This window comes from Chrysochloris asiatica, unplaced genomic scaffold, assembly GCF_000296735.1.
Source record: "Chrysochloris asiatica unplaced genomic scaffold, ChrAsi1.0 scaffold00180, whole genome shotgun sequence".
Taxonomy (NCBI): Eukaryota; Metazoa; Chordata; class Mammalia; order Afrosoricida; family Chrysochloridae; genus Chrysochloris; species Chrysochloris asiatica.
In genome coordinates, this window is record NW_006408698.1 from 5197518 (window position 1) to 5219764 (window position 22247).

General features: G+C 37.8%; 1 protein-coding gene across 1 annotated transcript in view; it reads left to right on the plus strand.

The window, feature by feature from the left end:
- The window catches only part of DIAPH2 (diaphanous-related formin 2), a 1391152-nt gene that overhangs the window by 643879 nt on the left and 725026 nt on the right, over nucleotides 1–22247 (plus strand). The window contains exon 20 of the mRNA XM_006872015.1: nucleotides 18957–19058. Coding sequence (XP_006872077.1) covers nucleotides 18957–19058 — 102 coding nt within the window. The remainder of the gene's footprint in view (nucleotides 1–18956; nucleotides 19059–22247) is intronic.

The window sequence follows — 22247 nt, forward strand, 5'->3', positions numbered from 1 at the left end:
TCTTTTCGCCCTTGAGGATGTTAGAGGAATTTTCTTTCAGTAGTTCTTCGACTATTTCCTCTGTGGATTTGTGTGACTCATTTCGTTCTGGAATGCCAATAATTCTTACGTTATTCCTCTTCATATTGTCCAACATGAATCTTAGACCTTCCTCTGAATTTTTCACCCTTTTTTGGGTTTGTTCTTCTATCTTAGTGGTATTGAGAGACCTGTCTTCCAGCTCACTGATTCTTCCTTCCATCTCATCTATTCTACTCCTCTTCCCTTTCAGGGAGCTTTCTATTTCTGCCATTTGTTGTTGATTGTTTGGACCTCTTTCTGTAGGTTTTGGATTGTTACCAATGCTGTATCTATCTTGTTTGATTGTTCCTGTAGCACTTTTCTGACTTCTTCCTTATTTTTCTCAACTCCATTTTAAAATGTTTTGAGACATTTTATAATCAACTCCATTGTAAAGTGTTTTGAGACATTTTCTAATCATTTTTCTGAATTCTTTCTCAGGTATCTCTAAGGCCTGCCCTCCTTCCAGCATGGTGAGAAGGTCTACTTCTGGTTCATTTGTCTCAGATATTTTATCTTTTATATTTTATCTTTTTTCTGGACATATGCCGATATGGTCATTTGCTTTTGCTTCTTGGACATGTTTAATGTTTATCTGTGGCCCTAATAATTAATTAAGTATGTGATCAGGATGTGGTCTTCCCTTTTCATTCTCCTTATTGCTTAACTCAGAGTAACTTTTTTGGGGCCTCAGTGTGACCTGGGCCTCGGCGGTGGGCCGTTTGGTCCTCGGGCGGGTGGTTTGAACCTCAGGTGCCTGGGTATCAGCAGCTGGGCATCGGGCGGCTTGGACCTTAATGGGCAGTTGTGCGGATTGGGCCTCGGGGGGCCTGTGGCTCGGGGACCTGGCTGAGGGCAGGTTGGGTCTCAGCGGCACTGGGCCTTGGCATCTGGGCTATGTGGCGGGTTGGGCCTCGGGCCCTTGGCCTCCACGACCTGGCTAGGCAATTTGGGCCTTGGTTGGGCCTGGGCCTTTGTGACCAGTCTGTGGGTGGGTTGAGCCTCAGGGCAGGCCTTGGCCTCAGTGGGAGTATCTGGGCCTTGGGAGCGCCTTGGCCTCAGTGGACGGGCCTGTGTCTTGGGCGTTCCTGACCCTCGACAGCTTGGCAGATGGCTGGTCTAGGCTGGGGCAGTAGAGGGCTGGGGGTAATGGCTGCAGGTAGGTTGTGTCTGTATTTGATGATGTAAAAGATGCCTCTCTCAGTCTCTCTGTACTGTGGGTACCCCGAATTTCCTGATATCCACGCCGACATCCCTCTCTATTTATTCGGCTTTGTTAGTTTATGCTTCCTTTTCTCTGGAAATGCAGCCTTCTAAGTGGGGTTGCTCTAGCTCTGCATTTCAAGGTCTGCAGGGGACAGAGGCATTTGCCAGCACGGGCGCGGAAGTGGGAGCCTTGTGCAGGCAGGCAAAAGCTCAAAATTCCTGTAATTCCTCAGCAATTTGATCTTTAAAAAAAAACGGGTTCAGAATGTTGAAATATAAGATTTTATGTCTGCTAGACAGAGGTTTCCTATGTGTGATTCCGCCCCTTTTCCCCGGAGCCCTACCTGAGCTTCCTGGTCACGGAAGCGCTAGAAGTCCTCTCTCCATTCCATTTTTGATGAATTTCAGTTGTCCTACATTCATGCAGCTGATTTAATGAAATATGTAACCTGGTGTGGCTTTGTAGGATAAGCTCTCGACTGCTAACCACAAGATCGGCCCTTCAAACCTACCAGCAGCTTTTCAATGAGGGTTTATTCAGTTTCCATGTACTTGATTTTATTTCCTCGGTCTTTCTATTGTTGTTTTCAATTTGATAGCACACTTGTCTGAAAAGGTACTTTGTAGTATTTAATATTTACAAATTTATTGAGGTTTATTTTGTTGCCTAAGACATGTTCTATTGTATAGAATGTTTCATGTGCCCTGGAAAAGAATGTGTATTGTTATGTTGTTGGGTTGAATGCTCTGTACACATCTTTCATTTCCAGTTGGCTGATAGTGTTGTTTAGTTCTTCTGTGTCTTTGTCATGTTTCTTTCTGGTTGTTCTATCCATTTTTGAAAGCTGTGTATTAAAATTGCCCATGATTAGTGTTGTTGTTGTTGTTAAGTGTCGTTGAGTCGGTTCTGACCCATAGCGACCCTGTGCAGGGTTTCCGAGGCTGTTAATCTTTACAGGAGCAGAAAGCCTCATCTGTGTCCCGCGGAGCAGCTGGTAGTTTCGAACTGTTGACCTTGCGGTTCGCAGCCCAGTTCGCAACCACTATGCTGTAGATTCATCTATTTCTTTATTTCAAATCTATTAGTGTTTTCTTAATATATTTGAGAGCTCTTTCATTGAGAGCATAGATATTTATTATGGTTATGTCATCTTGTTCCATTGTCCCTTTAACCATGAGATAATGTCCATCTTTATGTATTATTCTTGTTTTTGCCATGAATTTATTGTATTAGAGATTAGTACTGCAACTTCTGTTCATTTTTTATTACAATTGGCTTGGTATATTTTTTTCCATCCTTTGATTTTCAATCTGTTTGTTAGATGTGCATTGAAGGATCTTGTTTTTTTTATCCATTCTGCCACCCTCTAACTCTTAACTGGTGCATTTATTTCATTAAAATTCAATGTAATCATCAATTTTTGTTGTTGTTATGTGCCATCGAGTCGGTTCCGACCCATAGCAACCCTGGGTAGGGTTTTCAAGGCACAGCTGGTGAGCTTGAACCACCAACTTTGCAGTTCCAACGGCTTTGCAGTCAGGTGCATTAACTCACAGCACCACATAGGTATGGATAAATTGCTGCCATTATGTTTTGTCTTTTTGTGGTGGTCTGCTTTCTTTGTTCAGTGTGTCCTCCTCTGCCGAATTCATGCTTTTTGTGTTCTTTCTTGTGAATTTCGTCATAGTTTTAATGTTTCCATGTTCTTGGATTTTCATTTTCTTGGGTTTTTGTGAAATGTTAGTTTTCTTTAAAGTTACCTTATATTCCATTTACTTTGCCCTCCATTTAGTGTAGTCTATTTTATCCTGTAATCTACCTGACTTTCTTACCATCTGGATCTCTGTTCCTATGTGTTTACCTTCTTTTGCATTGTGATTGTTTTGATCATAGACTGACCTCCCAGATTCTCTTAGTTTGTTCTTATAGTTTTATTCTGTTGTAGACTCTTCCTTCTATCAATTTAGTTCTGGGAGGTGCAGCCACATATATCAATCTCTGGTTGTCGTCTGGTCTTTTTGTTTCTCAATCCACAGAACTCCCTTTAGGATGTTTTTGTAGTGCACGGTTAGCTTTGGCAAAAACCTGTAGCTTCTGTTTATTGGGGAAGGTTTTGATTACACTGTCATATTTGATTGATAACTTTGCTGGATAACAGATTTTTTTTTTTTTCTTGTAAAATATATTTAATTTCTATATGTTATAGGACTAATAATGCAATTTTTTGGCTATTTCATGCAATCGTTTTTAAAATCATGTAAGTGAAGAAGGACAGCAATGTTATTGTATTATTGTCTTTTCTTATAATCCACATAATTAGCTTTACTGAAGGCTTTTGTTATTTCATGGGGATTCAGATAGTTTCCTTTAAGCCTTATGGATAACAGATTTTTGGTTGATGGTTTTTTTTCTTTTCTTTCTTTTAGGGTTTTATATATGTCTCCCCATTGCCTTGTTGCTTGCATAGTTTCTTCCGAGAGATCCGAGCTTTATCTGACTTTTTGCCTTTGTATGTAACACTTCTGTTTTCCCTAGCTGATTTCAAGATTGTCTCCTTATCTTTGATTTTGGAGAGCTTGATTGTGATATGTCTCAGTGATTTTCTTTTGGGGTCTATCTTTCCTCGGGTTCGTTGAGCTTCTTGTATGTTAATCTTTTCAATTTTCTAGATGTTAGAAAAATATTCGTCCAGAAGTTCTTCAACTATTTCCTTTGTGGATTTGTATGTTTCTTCCTGTTCTAGAATGCCAGTAATTCTTAGTTATTCCTCTGCATGTTGTCCAACATGAATCTTAGACCTTCTTCAGATTTTTTTTTAATCCTTTTTTCATGTTTCTCTTCTATCTTAGTAGTATTGAGAGATTTGTCTTCCAGCTCACTGGTTCTGCCTCTCATCTCTTCTATTCTACTCCTTTGCCCTTTCAGTGTGTTGTCTATTTCTTATATTCTTTTATTGATCGTTTGGACCTCTTTCTGTATGTTTTGAATTGGAAACACTGTTTCCAATTCAAAACATCTATCTTATTTTATTGTGTCTGTAGTGCTTTCTTGACTTCTTCATTATTTTTCTCTACTCTATTTTAAAGTGTTTTGAAACATTTTATAATCATTTTTCTAAATTCCTTCTTTAGTATTTCCAAGGCTGGCCCTCCTTCCAGAATGTAGTCCACGTCTACCTCTAGGTCATTTGTCTCAGGCATTTTATCTTGTTTCTGGACATGTGCTGATATGGTCATCTGCTTTTGCTTCTTGGACATGTTTAATGTTTATCTGTCGCCTTAATAATTATTAAGTGCGTGTTTCTGTATGTTTTATGCTTTATGCTTGCCTCCAGGCAGATGTGATCAGGCAATGGGCTTCCCTTTCCTCTCTAATTATTGCTTGCCTCAGAGTAACTTTCACAAGTATTGTCAGCCTCCCTGGTACATGGCAGTTGGTATTGGTTCTTGCATGGATTTTGGTGTTTTATAGAATGTTATTGTAGCTTGACAATATGGCAGCAATTTCTGTCTCTTCTTGGGTAATATTTGGAGAGATAAAGTCCACCAAAAGGTAAAAGGGGGAGCATAAAACAGCAAAACAGCAACATCAATAAAAACCCCAAGAAATCAAAAACAAAAAATCACCAAAACAAGCATAAGAACAACAAAAAGTAGATTAGATACTGTAGTCTATAATCACAGAAAAAGGAGAGGAGAGAGAGAAGAAAAAAAATCTGTATCCTAGTATGAGTATGACTTTAATGTCCTCTTACAGCTACCTGATACATTTTAAGATGCCACTGTTAGTTGTTATGCTGTACCTCAGGATTTAATTTAATTTTTGGCGTATTTTGTTTTTTAACTCTCTTTTCCTCTCCACATCTCTTGTTCTGGCCTTTTCCCTATTAAAAAACAGTTCAAGGCTGGCTCTTGGGATGACAGTATCTGTGCACATGTTTGGCAGAAGAACCAACCAGTGGTGGGGGGGGTGGGGTGCCTACTCGCTCAGGCACTCCATGTAGTCTCCAGAATGGAGGTGCGCAAACAGTGAGGGGCCAGTGAACAGATACCAAAAATATAGAATAAAATCATAACAAAACAAAACCGACAACGTATATTGTCCACTTTAGCTCCGAGGTATCCGTGGTGTTATTCCATGGTGGGTCTGCTCCCCCACTTGGTCTTGCCGTTTGGTCTTGCACAAGATGTCAGCTAGACTCCAGGTCACTCAGCCTGGCAGATTCAAAAGTATGTGATTTCTTACTTCCAGTATAAGTTCCACTAGTTATAAGCCTTCAAACTTGTTAAATATTCATTTCTGTGTGGTTCAGAATTTTGGAGCTCTGTCCTGAACCCGCTTCGCCTGGTATTCTGTGGTTTTCTGATGGCGAACTTCACTGTACCTCTATCCTATCCTCCATCAAGCCCCACCTCCACCAAATATACTTTTGTTTGCTGTTTCATTGTGAATTTGTATGCAGATTTGCAGTGGGAGTGTTCAAATCAAATTTAATTTTGTGATTTGTTGTAGGATTTCTTCAATTTTTGTTTAACTGGCTTCTTTCCATTCATGCTACAAATTAGTGTCTAAGCTTAAGAGTTATTCAGGATCATCTATTTTATTTGTTATCTCATGTCTGTTTCCCTCTTGTCTCATTAAACTCAGTGATTCTCTAAATGAACATATGTGAAGTAGCACATGGTAGCACATGCGTAGATTTTAGAACATGCCAACCATTATTTTCCTTTTTTTAAAAAAAGTGTTAAACTGATGAATTTAGCCTATAGTGCAAACGGAAACCAAGAAGTGTGTCTGAACTTTGCAAATGTGAAGTGTTCACTATGTAGATTTTGGTGAGCAATTGAAAAATTCCTATGATTTCCTTAAGAAAAGAAATCAATATTTAATTGGAACAGTTGAATAGAAGATTATGCCGCAAACTATGAAAATTTAAACCAACAAGGTGAACTCTCTTAGAGTAGTCTCAATTTCTGAGAAGTCACACTTGAATTAGATTTGCAATGTGATCATCTTGAAACTCCTTTTATATCAGATTGTATATGAACAATTCAAAGGATAGTATTTATAAAATGTAATCAGTGTGCCCACATTACTAACACCTTTGAAGCCTCTCTGTGTACATCTTCCTGCTCTGAAGAAACCACTAGTCAGACTTAGGCTGATCCTCCAATGATTTTCTTTGCAATTCTAACACTAGAAATTTATCACCAAAGTATATGGTTTTTGAGTTTTTGCCTTTTAAAATTTCATATAAGTAGAATCATACTAAGCACAGATTCTCTTCTACTACTAAAGTTTTCACTTTTTCTTTTGAGATTCATCCATTTTATTATTTTTTTTGTACCTGTTAGAGTCTCAGTGTCTCGGGCCAGATAATACTTTTGTATGCTATTTCATAGTAAATTTGAATGCGGATTTTGTGTTTGACTATACTACAGCAAAATTTAAGACAAAAAAATAGTTTGCTATAGTATAGTAAACACAGTGACCCTGATAATCACAGAACTGTGAACCACAGTGTCATTGGTTTGAACCTACTAGATACTCCAATGGAGATAGATGAGGCTTTTCTTCCCTGAAATATACACAGCCTTTGAACCTTATATAGAGTCGCTGTGGGTCAGAACTGTTTCACAGTGAGTTAACAACAACAATAACAACATCATTGTGCTTCATGGTATGAATAGTCCATGAGTCTTTCATTGATTTTCCTTTCAGTGTTGTTCCTAGGTTCTTGTTTTCTTGTAATCTTTGTGATGATTATTGCTATCTTTATTATTATTGCTGCTAGTAAAAATGTCAGTGATATTTTGATACATGCTCTTGTTATAATCGTTGAAGGGTTACTCCCAGTGAATCTGAAAATGTTGTCCCTGAGCTTGGAGCCTGTATGTCACATGGGAATGTGTTAGAAATACAGAATCTTCACCCCCACCACCAGCCTATTGATTTAAATTATGGATGTAGATTTTTCTGTGGTTAGCTAGGCTTCCATTTGATTACAAATACAATTTAACGTAAGACTAGTACTAGGTTAAGATCTAGGTCTGTAGACTTAAGTATAAAATAGTTAGGTTTTATACATAGTAAGCTTTATCAAGCAATGCCAAAATATTTCCCAGAGTGATTATCCCAATTTTTATTCCTAAAACCACTTTATGAAAATTTTCTTTTCTATAAAGTAGTGATTTTCCACCTCATTTGTGTATATGAGTATTAGATTTATTTAGGAATAATGGAATAATAATTTTGCCTTGTCCTGACTCCAAACAAATAATTAAAACCATTCTTATTATAAGCTTCCCAGGCTATTTTATGTGGTGATAAGGTTGAATGAAACTCATTGTATATTGTACAATACTTAATATATTACATGACTTGTATATTTTCACTACTCTGGTTGTTGTTGTTGTTAAAGTGCCGTCGAGTCGGATCCCACCCATAGCAACCCTATACAGGGTTTCCGAGGAGCGACTGGTGAGCTTGAACCGCCAACCTTGCAGTTCAAACGGCTTTGCAATCTGGCGCATTAACCCACAACGCCACAGGAGTGGTGATAAATGACATCCTTTTCTGGTTCCTGTTAGCAAAGGGAATGCTATCAGTTTTTCTCTGTTGAGAGTGATGTTAGCTGTTGGTTTTGTATATGAGCTTTTGATTATGCTGAGGAATTTCCCTTCATTTACTACTTTGTTGAATGTTTTTATCAGGAATGGCTGTTGGTTTTTGTCAAATGTCTTTTCTGAATCTTTTGATATGATCATGTGATTCTTTTCCTTTTTTATTTGTATGTTGAATTGCATTGATTTTTTCAAAAATATTGAAGCATCATTGCATCCCAGATATGAATCCCACTTGATCATCTTTTTTGATGTGCTGCTGGATTCAATCTGGCAGATGAGAATAAAGCATCTCATCTGTGTGTTTACTTGGCATATTCTTGATTATTGATTCAGTTGAGCACCTTTCTAACCATTTGTGGACAATTGTTATAAACTGCTTACTTGAATCATTTTCTATTTTTTTCCTTATTGTGTTTCTTTTCTTTATCTTGTTGACTTATATGTGTTGTTCCTATCTTTAGAATGGTAAATTTTTTGCTATGTATGTATTGTAAATATTTTCTTCTTTACTTACTTATCTTTTTACTTTTTTCATGCTGTCTTTTTTATTAGTAATTTTGAGGCCCATTACATTTAAAGTCTAATCTGCTAGGCTTTGCTTTTAGGCTTTGTGTTTTCGTGTCTGATATAAGAAATCCCTTCTTCATATAAGATTTTAAAGGAATCTTACATCTTATTGTGATTTCATGGTTTTAATATTTATCTTTAAGTGCTTAATCTGCTTAGGTATTTATTTATTTATGTACTGTGTAGAAAATACTCAGTTTCATTGTTTTCTGATTTGAATAACTATTGTTTCAGCATTATGTATCATATAAATGAACTTTCCAACCATTTAAGAAACATTTTCTTTGTCACTCATTGTGTTTTCAAGTATGCATTGCTCTGAGTCTAGGGTCCTTTTCTGATTTGTTTGCCTATTTATCTATTGGTAGACGAGTGTTGCTAGGTACCGTCAAGTGAGCTCTGTTCTGACTCATAGCGATCTTATATATAACATAATGAAACACCTTCTTATTCCTCATGAATGTCTTAACTATTCTTTACTCTTTTTCATCCACATTAATTGTAAAATCAGTTTGTCAATTTCTGATAGCCCCCAAATTCTCTTAGGGTGTTTGATTGAAATTGCTTAACTTGTATGGCAAATTTTGAGATATTATTTTCCAGATACTTTATTCTTCCTATATGTGACTATAGCATATTTGCCTATTTTTCTAAATTACTGTTCTTTATTATGGTGAGTTTTCAAACCAAAAAATTAGACTTTGTTGCAGTCTTTAAGCAGAATGCCTTTTCTGTGGGAAACCTCATCTTTGTTCTCTTACTGCCTTCAACTGATTCTATAAGACCCACCGAGGGTGATGGTGGTGGTTATGTGCTGTGGAGTTGGTTCCAAGTCATATTGACTCTGCGCATGGTTTCCGAGGCTGTAAATCTTTATGAGTACAGAAAGCCTCATCTTTTCCCCATGGAACCCACTGACAGTTTCGAACTGCTGACTTTGATGTTAGCAACCCGACTTGTAACCACTATGCCACCAAGCTCCTCAAGTTCAACTGATTTTCTAGATTTTAAGCATATCTACAAAGTATCTTCATAGTAACAGAGAGATTAACTTTTGATTAAATTAAATAAATAGTATAGCTGTCCTGGGGTCCTGGTGTGGTGCTGTAGAATAAGCACTGGTCTGATAACCATAAGGTCGGCCGTTCAAACCCATCATCTGCTCCTCGTAAACCCTATACAGTGTTGGCATGAGTCAGAATCAACTAAACAGCACTTACCCATAAAAGAATGAGTATTTTCGTGTTCTCTATAAAAACAGAACCTGTTAGTCTGACATATGTGTGTGAGAGAGAGACATGGAGGGATGGATGGGTTATTTTATTTTTTTTCAAGGAACTGCCTCATGTGAGTGGCTAACAAGTCTAAAATCAGGTCAGATGATATTATGGAGACTCCTATCTGTCTGCATCCCAAAATCAATAGAACTGAAGTAAGGACGAGAGGGAAGTCCCGACAAAAAATGTATTATAAATATCTGGGAAACTCCCTTTGTGCTCTTAAGGCATTCGATTGATTTGTTGAAGTATACCAAGGAGCAATAGGCTGCTGCAAGGTCGTCAGTTCAAACTCTGCAAGGTCGGCAGTTCAAACTCACCAGGCACTTCTCAGAAATCTTGTACTGGGTCACTAGGAGTTGTGTGCGACTCAATGGCACTTAACTACCAGTGCTATCCAGTAGTTGTTGTTGTTAAGTACCGTGGAGTCGGTTCTGACTTAGAGTGATCCTGCACAGGGTTTCTGATGCTGTAAATCTTTACGGGAGCAGAAAGGCTCATCTTTCTCCCTCGGAACCGCTGGCAGACTCTCCAGTGGTTAATATGTTTGCTTTCATGCAGCAGAAAGTCAATACATAGTGACTGAATAGATGGGTAAGACACAGAATAAATGTAGCTCTAGCGCCTGATATGAAAGTGTTCACCTTTTAACTCAAAATAATAGGAACACATGAACATGATTTAAGACCACTTTAATGCACGCACACACACACACACACACACTCACACAACAGTTTAATAACTTCCATATGATAGTGTGGAGAAATTTGGGATAATAATAATTTAGGGATCAAGAGTTCTAACCACGCTAAATGGTTAGTATTAATCTCATGGAAATTAGCCTGGATGTTGGAAGAAACTGTTTCATATTTGGAGTTTTAAAAAATTTAAATATTTGTCAATATTTATGAAAGTTATACTGCATAGATATTTAAAAAGAAATATTGATCCCAATCCATTCATGTGTAGAAGGATAAACTTAAAACACAAACTACCTCACTCAGCTCTCCTTGTACTAAAATGGCTTAATAAGATATAGGGCAAAAAAGAAAGGTTATGTTTTGGCAAGTAGGAAAAGGCATTATGGTTCAATACCTTCACTTAACTAACCTTTAAGTGTGCAATTAACATTTAAAGGAAATACAGTTTTGGAAGTATTACAGAGTAATTGCAGAAGTTTAAAGTAGTCAAAAGCCTGTGGTTTATTAGAAGAAATTCCTACAGAAAACATTGACAGTCATCAGAAAGTGAATTTGTGATGCACAAAAGGCAAAAGATGGTCTGCTCCTTTGCTGACATAGTTAGTGCTTTCTTCTTTGTTGTTTTCTTCCTAAACTTCAGCTCATTGACATTTTCAAGGACGAAACTTTCATACAGAACCAGAATTGATCTTTTAAATACAGATCCTGAAATATTTGAAAGAAGAGGCTCAGCAGTAAGCAGCAGCAGGGGGACAGAGAAATGGAAATCCTTGTGCTTGAGTTGTTATGGAATATTTATCTTAAAATGTATAGTATGTCAGAATCTGCATTGTAACTTGAAGTTTTATAATGTGTTTCCTCTTCCATTATTAAAAAACAGACACACAAAATTTTCACATATAGTTTAGAAGGTATCTGAACTATGAACGCATCTTTGGGTTGATGTTAAAGGGAACTTAAGCATGTGTAGAAGTCCTGGTGTGGCACTGTGGGCTAATGCGTCAGACTTCAAAGTTGTTTGAAGTGCAAGGTCGGTGGTTCAAGCTCACCAGGTGCTCCTTGGAAACCATATACTGGTTCGCTATGGGTTGGAATCGACTTGATGGCACCTAACAACAACAAGCATGTGTAGTATCAATAAGGCACCTATCTTCAAAAACTCTTCAAAATTTATAAAGTGCAGGGTCCTTAGGCAATAAGAAGTTAATAAAAATATGAACCTCTACCACATGTATTTTTTCTTGCTCTTGCTTTTAGCTGTTGTTGCAGTACTCTTTAACTCTCTTCCAAAACCCTACATTAAATGTTTTTAGGGGTCTCAGAATTTTGCAATTATCACAGGAATAAATTTTAAGTAGCTTTCTCATAGTAGTAGTTGTTGTTGTTGGTTTTAAGTGCCATTGAGTCAGCTCCAACTCATAGCGACTCTGTATAGGGTTCCCGAGGTGCAGCTGATGGGTTTGAACTGCCAATCTTTTTGTACTTAGTCCAGTGCTGATCCTAAAATGCCATGCCAGGAATCCTTCTCTATAGTAGCTGTGGGGGTTCTTGCTCATAATCCTATTTTGAACCCTTGCACTGAGGAGCACTACTTACTCAATGGCAAATAGGGAGTAGAGCTGGGGATCTACTGAAGTTCTCCATGTGCCAAGGGTTTCAGAGGTTCTGTGTCAACATAGAGATAAATGTTTTTCTATCCCTCTCCCCTTTTTTGTAACGTAACTGATTCCCAAATGTGACTCTTCTTCTTTTTGTTCATTGCCATCGAGTTGGTTCTAACTCATAGCAACCCTGTATAGGGTTTCTCAGGTTGTACGTCTTTGAAAAAGCAGAAATTTGCGAATTTTAGGGTTTGGTTTATTTGGATGTGGATTACTTTTTGTTTTCTAAGTTTTTATTGTGAATTGAGTGATTATTTATACATGAGCGAACGTCAGCTTTACATTCATCCTACTGTATTTTATTGCATTGCAATGATTACAACAATCCCCTCCATGCATCATCATTCACCAGCATTTGCTTTCAATCCCAGTTTTTCTTTTTTGGGGGGGAATTTTTTTTATATATACACCGAACTACTCAGGAATAACCATTCAAACAACCAAATGGCATACCCTGCAAGCCTGCTCCTCCTCCTGCCCACTCCCCCACCCAGCCACCAGCACACAACCCCTCTCATTCCTTGAGTCTAGAGTCCATAGTTGCTCCGTCTCTCCATGTCTTCTCTGCCTCCATCTCTGGCATAGTTGCTATTGCTTCTCTGGATCCGTCCGATACTCTGCTTTTGTCCCTTGATGTTCCCAGGGTCCTCCGCTCCTGGACTGCAAGATCAACCATTCCTCTCCTTTTGTTACAAAACATGTATCTTTACATTTGCAATACTCACAATCAGTTCTGATACCAATTATTCACTGTCAAACCACAATAGTTTTATCCCCATCTCATTTCACTAGCTCCATCTAGACAGGTTAGAAAGTACTCAGTGGAGATTGTACCTTCCCCCACACCCTCTGAAACTAAACTGCCTCTTGAAAACTTGTAATCCAGTCATTTCCTGCCTTTGTAGCGCCCCACCCCCACCCCCACCATTTTGAGTAGCCAATGTCTCAGTTGCCCATCCCACTCAACACTGTCTACAGAGGTGGTGAGAACGGTCCTTGCTGTAATGATTCGTTCCCTCTTTAAAGCTACTACATCCATAATTACATGTAAAGTTTATCAAATTGTAGTGGATTACACTTTTTTCCCTCTTCTTTCTTTCTCTAGTCCAGTTCTGATCATCCCGCCATTGAAGCTAGATCAAATGGGTACTATCTGCAAGTATGGGCATTCTTGTGCATCTTCCCATAGTTCATATCAGCTGGACACTTCACTTTCCACTCTAGTCCTCTGTAGTAGCTATGGCCCTGTCCATGGGCTCAGGAGTCCCTAGGTCTCAATATACTGCTGGCCAACCGGGTCTCCCTCCATGTTGACCAGAGTCTATTGAACATGGTCAGACTTAGTCCACAGCTTCATTGCTCTTTTTTCTCCCACTTCCCCTTATCAGAAGACCAGCAAGATTACATGTCTGCTCGTGTATTCCCTTTGAGTTTCAGTCATGGAAGAGTGTTTGTCCTGAGAGGACTTGATTGCATGCCTTGATGGTTACCAGGCGAACAACTTGCTTGTTCTTGTGTAGTCAATAATACTGTCATTATTATTTTTTTAAATTTTTCCTGCTGGTTTTTCTTTCAAGAAGTATCTTCTGTTCCTCTAGGTGCTCCAGGCCACCACATAACATGGATGAACCTTGAGGATATTATACTGAGTGAAATTAGTCACAAAAGAATACTGCATAAAATTATTATTGTAAAACCTTAAGAAAAAATACCCACACTTAAAGGGGAAAAAAAAAATTCTTTGTTGGTTACCAGGGGTGTAGGGTGTGGGGTGAGGGGAGGGAGGGGAAGGTAGAGCACAGGTTAGGGAATAGACAAATGATAGTGGGGGTGTTGTTGGGGGCAATACACAAGAAGGGGTAGGGGGATGGAAGAACAAGACAGATGGGAGAACATTTAGGCAGGGTTTCATTGGCTAAATGGGACAGAGGTAAATAGTGATATATGCTCAACCTTGAAACAACAGGATTCTTAGATACAGCAATTGAGGCATAGTTTGAATGGGTAAAAGATGGGAAATAATGTTAAGATGCTGGCCTGTCTTTTGAATCTTGGTTTTCCTTGCCTACTACTGTAAAATAGACACTTGAGTGGGAGAGAAAGGAATAGCCAGTAACATCACTATAGAAGGCTTATAAGTCCGTCTTCAGCCTTTAACAGATTAGAACACCTAAAATGGGGCTAGACCCGTCTTCTGCCTATAACTGATTGGAATACCTAAAATGGGGCTACACTGTGTCCAGTGAAGGAGGTTTCCTGAGGAGCCGCTGCATTACATGGGACAATAGGTGGAAGCCCGAACCACATCCAGACCTTCAGAGACGGGAAATTCTCCACTTGAAAGGACAAGCAGACTAGCCAGGAGCAGCTAGAAAACCAGAAGATACTTCCTGAAAGAAGGACCTACAGAAAAACACAAAACAATAAGGGCAGTCCGACTGTTACCACAAGAACCTGCAGGTTGCTTGCCCAGGAGACATCAAGGCAAGTGGTCGGGTCCTCTCAGTGCAAATTCTCTTCCAAGACTAAGACACAAGGGAAATATACGCTTTGATTGGCAACCCCGCACAACATTCAGAAGGGGAAGTGACCGAAGAACATCAATGAAGTGGCCAGCTAACCCCTACATCGTTCAGTAAACTACTGTGAATCTGGGTGGAGACCTGGTCGGCCAGCAGCGAGGCAAGACCTGGGGACTCATGGCCTCAGAGTCAAGGACACAGCCACAGAGGAATAGAATGGAGAGCGGGGCGGCCAACCGATAAAAAGAGGGTGGACAGACGCAAGAACACCCACAGTGGCAGATGATACCCACTTGACCTGGCTTCAATGACTGGATAAACAGAGCTCAACCCCAAGAGGAAAGAAGAGGAAAAAGGCATCATCTGATACAATTTGATAAACATGACCTACACCTATAAACACAGTAGCTCAAAAGAGGAAACAAATCCCTGCTGTAAGAACTATTCCCAACCCCTCCACACAAAGGGTAGACAGGGATGGGCAACTTGGACATTGGCTACCCAAAATGGGGGGAGGGACACAGAGGTAAGAAGTGACTGGCTTACAAGCTTTCAAGAGGGAACCTAGATCCAAAAGGCGTGGAGGAAGGTAGAGTCTCCAGTGAATAGTATCCAGCCTGTCCAGGAAGGGCTGATGAAATGAAATGCAGATGGGTCTCTTGTGATACAATAGTGAACAATTGCTATCAGGACTGATTGTGTGGGTTGGAAATGTAAAGGTAGACGTTTTATAGCAAGGAAGGGAGTGATTAACTCTCCAGTCTAGGAGCTGAGGTCTCTAGGACTATCAACGGAGAAGAGCCGAGAGCGGGAACCAACCAAGAGAAACAGCGATGCCTGAGATAGAGGCAGAGACGATGTCATGGAGTGATGAAGCAGCTCGGGACTTTGGATCCAGAGAGGGAGAGGGACTGTGTGCTGAAGAATTGGGGGTGGGGGGGGAGTGTAGGGGACGGGTTTGTAGGGTATACACTTTGGTCGGTTGATGATGCATGGAGGGGATTGGAACCATGGCAATGAAACGATACACGATAGAATGAATGTAAAACTAAAGTTCTCTCATGTAAACTATCATATAATTCACAATAAAACATTAAAAAAAAAAAAAAAAAAAAGAGGGAACCTAGATCCAAAGGGCGTGGTGGAAGGTAGACTCTCCAGTGAATAGTACCCAGCCTGTCCAGGAAGGGCTGATGAAAGGAAATACAGATGGGTTTCTTGTGATGCAATAGTGAATAATTGTTAACAGGACTGATTGTGAGGGTTGGAAATCTAAAGGTGGACATTTTGTAGCAAGGAGGGGAGTGATTCACTTTTCAGTCTAGGAGCGGAGGACCCTAGGACCATCAATGGAGAAAAGCGGAGAGCAGAATCCTAACCAGAGAAGCGGAGAGGCCTGAGATGGAGGCAGAGAAGATGATGTAGAGTGATGGTGTGGCTGGGGACTCGGGATCCGGAGAGGGAAAGGGGCTGAGGACTGTGGTGGGGGGCAGGGGGGTACAGGCTTACAGGGTACACCCTTTGGTTGGGTGAGGATTCATGGACGGGTTGGTAAATATGCCAGTGAAACAATAGATGATAGAATGAATGTAAAACTAATGTTCTCCTATATAGACTATCAAACAATTCACAATAAAACATTTATTTAAAAAAAAAAAAAAAGATGTAAATGGAGAACCACAGTGACAAAGTAGGATAACTGTTGTTGCAGGAAGGGGATTTAATCATTGAGATGAAACAAAGTGTATGGTTTGTTGAATGTAAACCTTTACTTAATTCATAATAAAAAGTTTAAAAAGAAAAGAAACCACCACATACTAAAAAATAAAAATAAATAAAATAAAATGGGGCTAGAATGCCCAGTGAAAGCCTTCCTGCGGAGCCTTTGCAGTGTATAAGATCTCAGGTGGAATCCTGATATCCCCATCCAGAATCTTCTGAGGTGTGAAATGTCCACTTGAAAAGACAAGCAGAGCAGCCTGCAGTCCTTTTTAAGGAACATAAATACTGCCCTTAGAATTACTTTAACCATTCCCAATTATAGTCTTTCTTATTGGACTAAGTCTGTTTGCTTGATACTTAACTTCTTTTAGACAGTTGAGTTTTCTCTCTCAGGAGATATCTTACTCTACCAGACTTCAGGCTACTCCCTAGGAATGTGTACATACTAGTTTTAAGCAGCATCTTGCATGCCTATATTATTTTCTCATGTTTTTTTTTTTTTTTTTTTTGATAAATACATAAAGAAATGTGGAATATGTTCTGTGTCATCTTATACATCCTATTCAGTCCTGAGATGTATGACCATGAACCCATATTGTACTCTGATCTTAAACTACATCTTTGTCTACAAAGTTTAGTATGTATATAAAATTAAAATCTGACTTCTTTAGACATTGACTACCTTAACCACTTATCTCTATAGATATGTGACTCATTAAAGTGGTCTTCCACACATTTGAAAGAGTCAGATTTATTCTGTATCTTTTTCGTAAATGGAACCTAATAAGCATTGTTGTATAAGCTTATCACTCATTCATACAATGGTCTTTAGAATCAGAATGCATCTGAACCCACTGACCGCATTAAATGTTTCTTGTAGCTGAATAGAGAAAGAAAAGATATGTCACCTACCATTGGCGAGCCAATGTTCTAAAGATGACTTAACAAGAGAAAATCACAACAAAAAGTTTTACATTTTGAATTAGAAATCTACTGTAAACTTCATTTAGTCCATATTTATTTTTTCAGAGTTAATGTTTACCATTGAGATCCAGAGTTTGAAATATGTGGATTGTTTTTTAAAAGTAATTTTTATAGTATTTTTTTCAGTCTATCAAATTGAGATTTGTTATACTAAAATATATTAAGTTGTTCAAACTGAATCTTTGTTTTTCTTTATATATCTCACAGAAAATTCACTTACAGAAAAAAAATTTAAGCATGGCATAATTTCCTCTTATCAAAAATATTCTGTAAAATGGAAACAATACTTCTATTTTTACTTAGCTTTTTATTCCATAAGAGGAAATGATAACAATTAAGAAAAACAATGTTTGATGATAGTTTCAACCAATTAGATCTATTTTTAGTTATATCCATGATACTTTAAAATATTTCGACTACAGGTGGTGCCATTGCAGGTCTAAAGCTTAGTGGAAAAGGCAAAATTTTATGAGAGAAGAGAAACAATAAATAGGTAGAGCAAAAGGGCACTTACAGGGGACATAACCAAGTTGTCCTATACGGGATGTCTGCTATAAGTTGCTTGCCTTACTTTTTACATCTCTATTTCAAGCTTATATTCTTATCATGTCTAGTGAAATCCATTGTTGTTAAGTGCTGTCATGTTGGTTCTGACTCAGAGCAACCCTGTATAGGTTTTCCAAGGAATGACTGGTAGGTTCGAGTGCTGGCCTTTCAGCTAGCAGTCCAGTGTTGATCCTACAGAACCACACCAGGAGTCCTTTGTAGACTTGTTGTTGTTAAGTGTTGTCGAGTTGGTTCTGATCCATAATGACCCTATAAGGGTTTCTGAGGAAAGCTGGTGAGCTTGAGTCGCCAATTTTAGAGTTCAAACTGAATTTGCAGTCCAGTGCATTAACCCACAGCGCCACACCAAAACTGTATCTGAATTTATGGCGCTTCAAAGACACCAGCCACTCCTTGGAAACTGTATACAGTGTCACTATGAGTCAGAACTGGCTCGTTGGCACTGAACTACAACAACAACAAAGCGTAGAAAAACGTTAATTCTATTAGTAAACTGGAATATGCCACACACCTCATCACTTTTTCTTTGTACTCCATTAAAAGTAACGATACAATGCATACTTGAATGCGAACATTGTAAATACTGAGAGACTTATATATCGGCCAGGAGTGGTTTCAAGTTTTGTAATACTGAATAGTTGATTTGATTTCTTTTTATTATTAATGTATCTGAGCTAATTCTGAATAGTGTTACTTCCTTGTTTACTTTTGAGATGGCTTGACTATCATGATAGGAAATAAAGCTTAAAATATTGTTCTATGCGTTTAAGGCCAGATGGTTAGGCAATTTTGGAGTGCCATTTACTCCTATGTGGTCATTTTATTTAACATTTGTGTACTATAATTTATAGATATAAAGCTGTATCATACATTATATTCATGTTTCATTGTATTTCAATGTAGGTACATTTCATGGTGGGAGGGGGATAATTTGCACTACTACAGTACCACAATCAGACATTTTTCTACTTTCCTTGTTGTTGCCTTTAGAATGTTAATGTATGTTTAATTTCTTACCATAATAATAAAATGCTGAACTTTTGTTCTTTAATTTCTTTTTAGAACCTTGTAAAACACCTTCCTGAGCAGAAGGTACTCAATGAATTAGCACAGCTGAAGAGTGAATATGATGACCTATGTGAGCCTGAACAATTTGGAGTTGTGGTATGTATCCAGTATAAGTGCCTTCAAACTGAGATAAGAGGTAACACTTGTCTGAAACAATTAGTAGATAGACATTTTAGTTGTCAAATTATCTTATTATTATATAGCTATATAATTTAATATGACATTTGCTGTCATACAAAAGAATCCTTGTTTTTTTATTTATTATGGTATTCAAAAATAAAGTAAGATTTATATCCTACAAAATATGTGAAGATACAACATGAAATCTTCTCTCTGTAACAGTGCTGATATTTAATTTAGTGATATATGTGAAATAGTATATATTTTTATACTGGCTTTTAATTTCCTCATCTATCTAGATGTTAATATTAGAATTTGATCACAAACCCCTTAGGCCACATTAAAATGGTAATAACTATATAAATATGGAAATATTAGAAAGTCATTTATACAGTATATATTGTGTCAGGGTAAAAACACAGGTTTTCAATTTTCATATACTATATTTTAAGTGTAATGTGTCACCTAGGACAAAAATATTATGAATACACATTATGCTTAAGTGTGGTTAGATCATTAGTGGGATAAAAGTTATTTTCTTATTTTCCTTTCATATTAAAATAGTTAGTTTTAAGACACTAATTCAGTTAAATATTTAATCAGTCTTTACCTTTAAATGGTTAAAAAAAAAATTGGCAAGGAAGACAAGATTCACTTAATTTCTTGGAGAAAAACAACTTCTGTCTTAAGTAGTCAATGTAAGTTTGTTTGTTCTGTGAACAATTACAGTGCCAGCTTTACCCTGGCTCCCTGACCAGTTTTAATCTACATACTATGACTTTTCAGATTGCAATCAAACCTGATACTTAAACAGGATGTCTGCTTACTTCTAAAAAAATCACATCCTCTTTAATAGTATTATATTTGGATTGATCTGATGTGGCATTTTGCAATTTAAAAATCCTGTGTAAAGTTAAAAGGTGCTAGATCGAACAGAGCCTATTGCTTTTGAACATGTATAGTAATTGCTTACCCACACTTAGAGTTCATATGTTCTATTATATGGGTTTGTTTGTATTAATGTAGAAGGATTCTGTCATTTCTTTGCTGTCAGATAGGTATTTTTCTCATTATTGAATTAAGCAAAATTAGTCAACTAAATTTACTAGATATTATTTACTAAGTAACAACACTTTAGTAGGATGTTAAAGAATCAAATTTTCCAGACCATAGTGCATACTTGTAACCCAAGCTGCTTGGTTTCATATTATAATTGAATCAAGGCTGTATACTATCTGAGAATCCGGCTGTGTCATGATGATTATGAGTTTTACAGTAGGTACACTACACAATTTTTCCGAAGCCTTTTTTCCCTCTCCTGAATGCAGTTTATCTTGGAAGATGTATTAATTTGCCAAGGAAGTCCTTCAGGACGAATATCCTTGGTAACATACTGAGGAAATGAAGTTTGAGGGCATAAAAAGCAATATACCTTCTGAACTAAAAGAAAAATAGAAAATGGAGGAGATTTCTTGTTTATGCACATAGTCAAATAATTCTGGGGCTGTGTGTACTTGTATAGCCACATGTACCTTTTATTAGCTCTCACCATTTTTAGCAACCTGTTTGTGTGTGTATTTTGAGATGGAAACATTAAAGACATTATAAAGTGATTAACTCTATATAAATAACCTGAGACAGTACCAATGAAGACTTGCCAAATAAATTTGAAGTAACCTCATGTTTAGAAAACATTTTTTTGAAATAGTGATATGTGTCAGTCTTTTAAACTATGCTTTGTTGTGGTTGTTTCTTGTACATAGTAGACAGTAATGTTTACTAAATTGTGAATTATAGAATGATTATGAAATCTAAGACTGAACTTGAAAGTGATACTAGTATATTTTAAATATGTAAAAGTATACAATATACTAACACATATTTCTTCAAATGTATACTAAGAATATGGAGTTTTGTTGTGGTGCTGTATGATAAGCACTGGACTCACTTAGGTTTGAACCACAAGGTTGGCAGTTCAAACTCACCAGCCTCTTCTTGGAAGCCTTATACACGGTCGCTATGAGTCGGAACTGACTTGACAGCACTACACAACAACAATACTAAAATATTCACTAATTTGTGAATGGAGTCTTGGTATAGCTCTGTAGGATTAGCAGTAGACTGCTAAATTCAAGTTTCCCAGTTGAAATCCAACAGCCACTCCTTGGAAACCTTATGCAGGATTACTGTGAGTCAGAAATGACTCAATAGCATTTAACAACAATGACAATATGATTACGCATCCAAATGCTTTATAAACCTCAATCATACCAACAGGCTACAGTTAGGAGAGACAAGGAATTATGTACACCCATGTAATTAATGAGAGAGATTCCAAACTGATTGCCTTGCCCTGTTTTCTTTTTCCATCAGTGCTATTATAATCTTCTTAAAATCTGTGTTCATCATATGATTTCTATTTCCAAATCTGTCTTTAGCTTCTAGAATGTACAGAATAAAATTCAAGCGTCTTAACATTCTCCTTCTGTCTTTAACTCCTTCATGGTTTCTCTCTCTGTTTCCCTTTTGTGAACTGAGTGAATTGGTGTATTTATGACATTTTGCCATTTTACCTCTGTGAGGACTGTTCATTGCCATTACAGCAGCGTTTTTACTTCTCCAAGTCAGGGGTCTGTCATTTTTCCATAGTGCCTACTCTATATCTTACCCTTTGTCTTAGTTATGTAATGCTGAAATACCACAAGTGGATTTCTTTAACAACCAGAAAGTTATTATCTCACAGTTTAGGATAGAAATCCAAATTCAGAGTGTTGGATCTAGTGAAAGGCTTTCTCTTAGTAGGATCTGGCGGGTGGTCCTTGTCTCCTTTCAGTTTCTGTAGGCCTAGTATTCCTTGGAAATCTCCATTTGTCGTGTTAGCAATCTTCCCCTGGATCTGAAAGCTGCACAGTGCAGGGACTGCACTATAATTCTGGCTCTCCTATTTTGGTGGTAGTAGACCCCTCTGACGTGAAGCTGTAGGAACAGCAAGCCAAGTTGACACAAAAACTTAAATTGATCACATCCAATTGCCTCAAATTTTCTGTCTATGTCCCCTTTTGCCCATATCTTTTTGACTTACCACAAATAATCTAACCTACTTGCTTGAGTAAAAGGAAGACACTCGGGTATTGCAACCTCCACTATATCTTTTTTTTTTTTTTT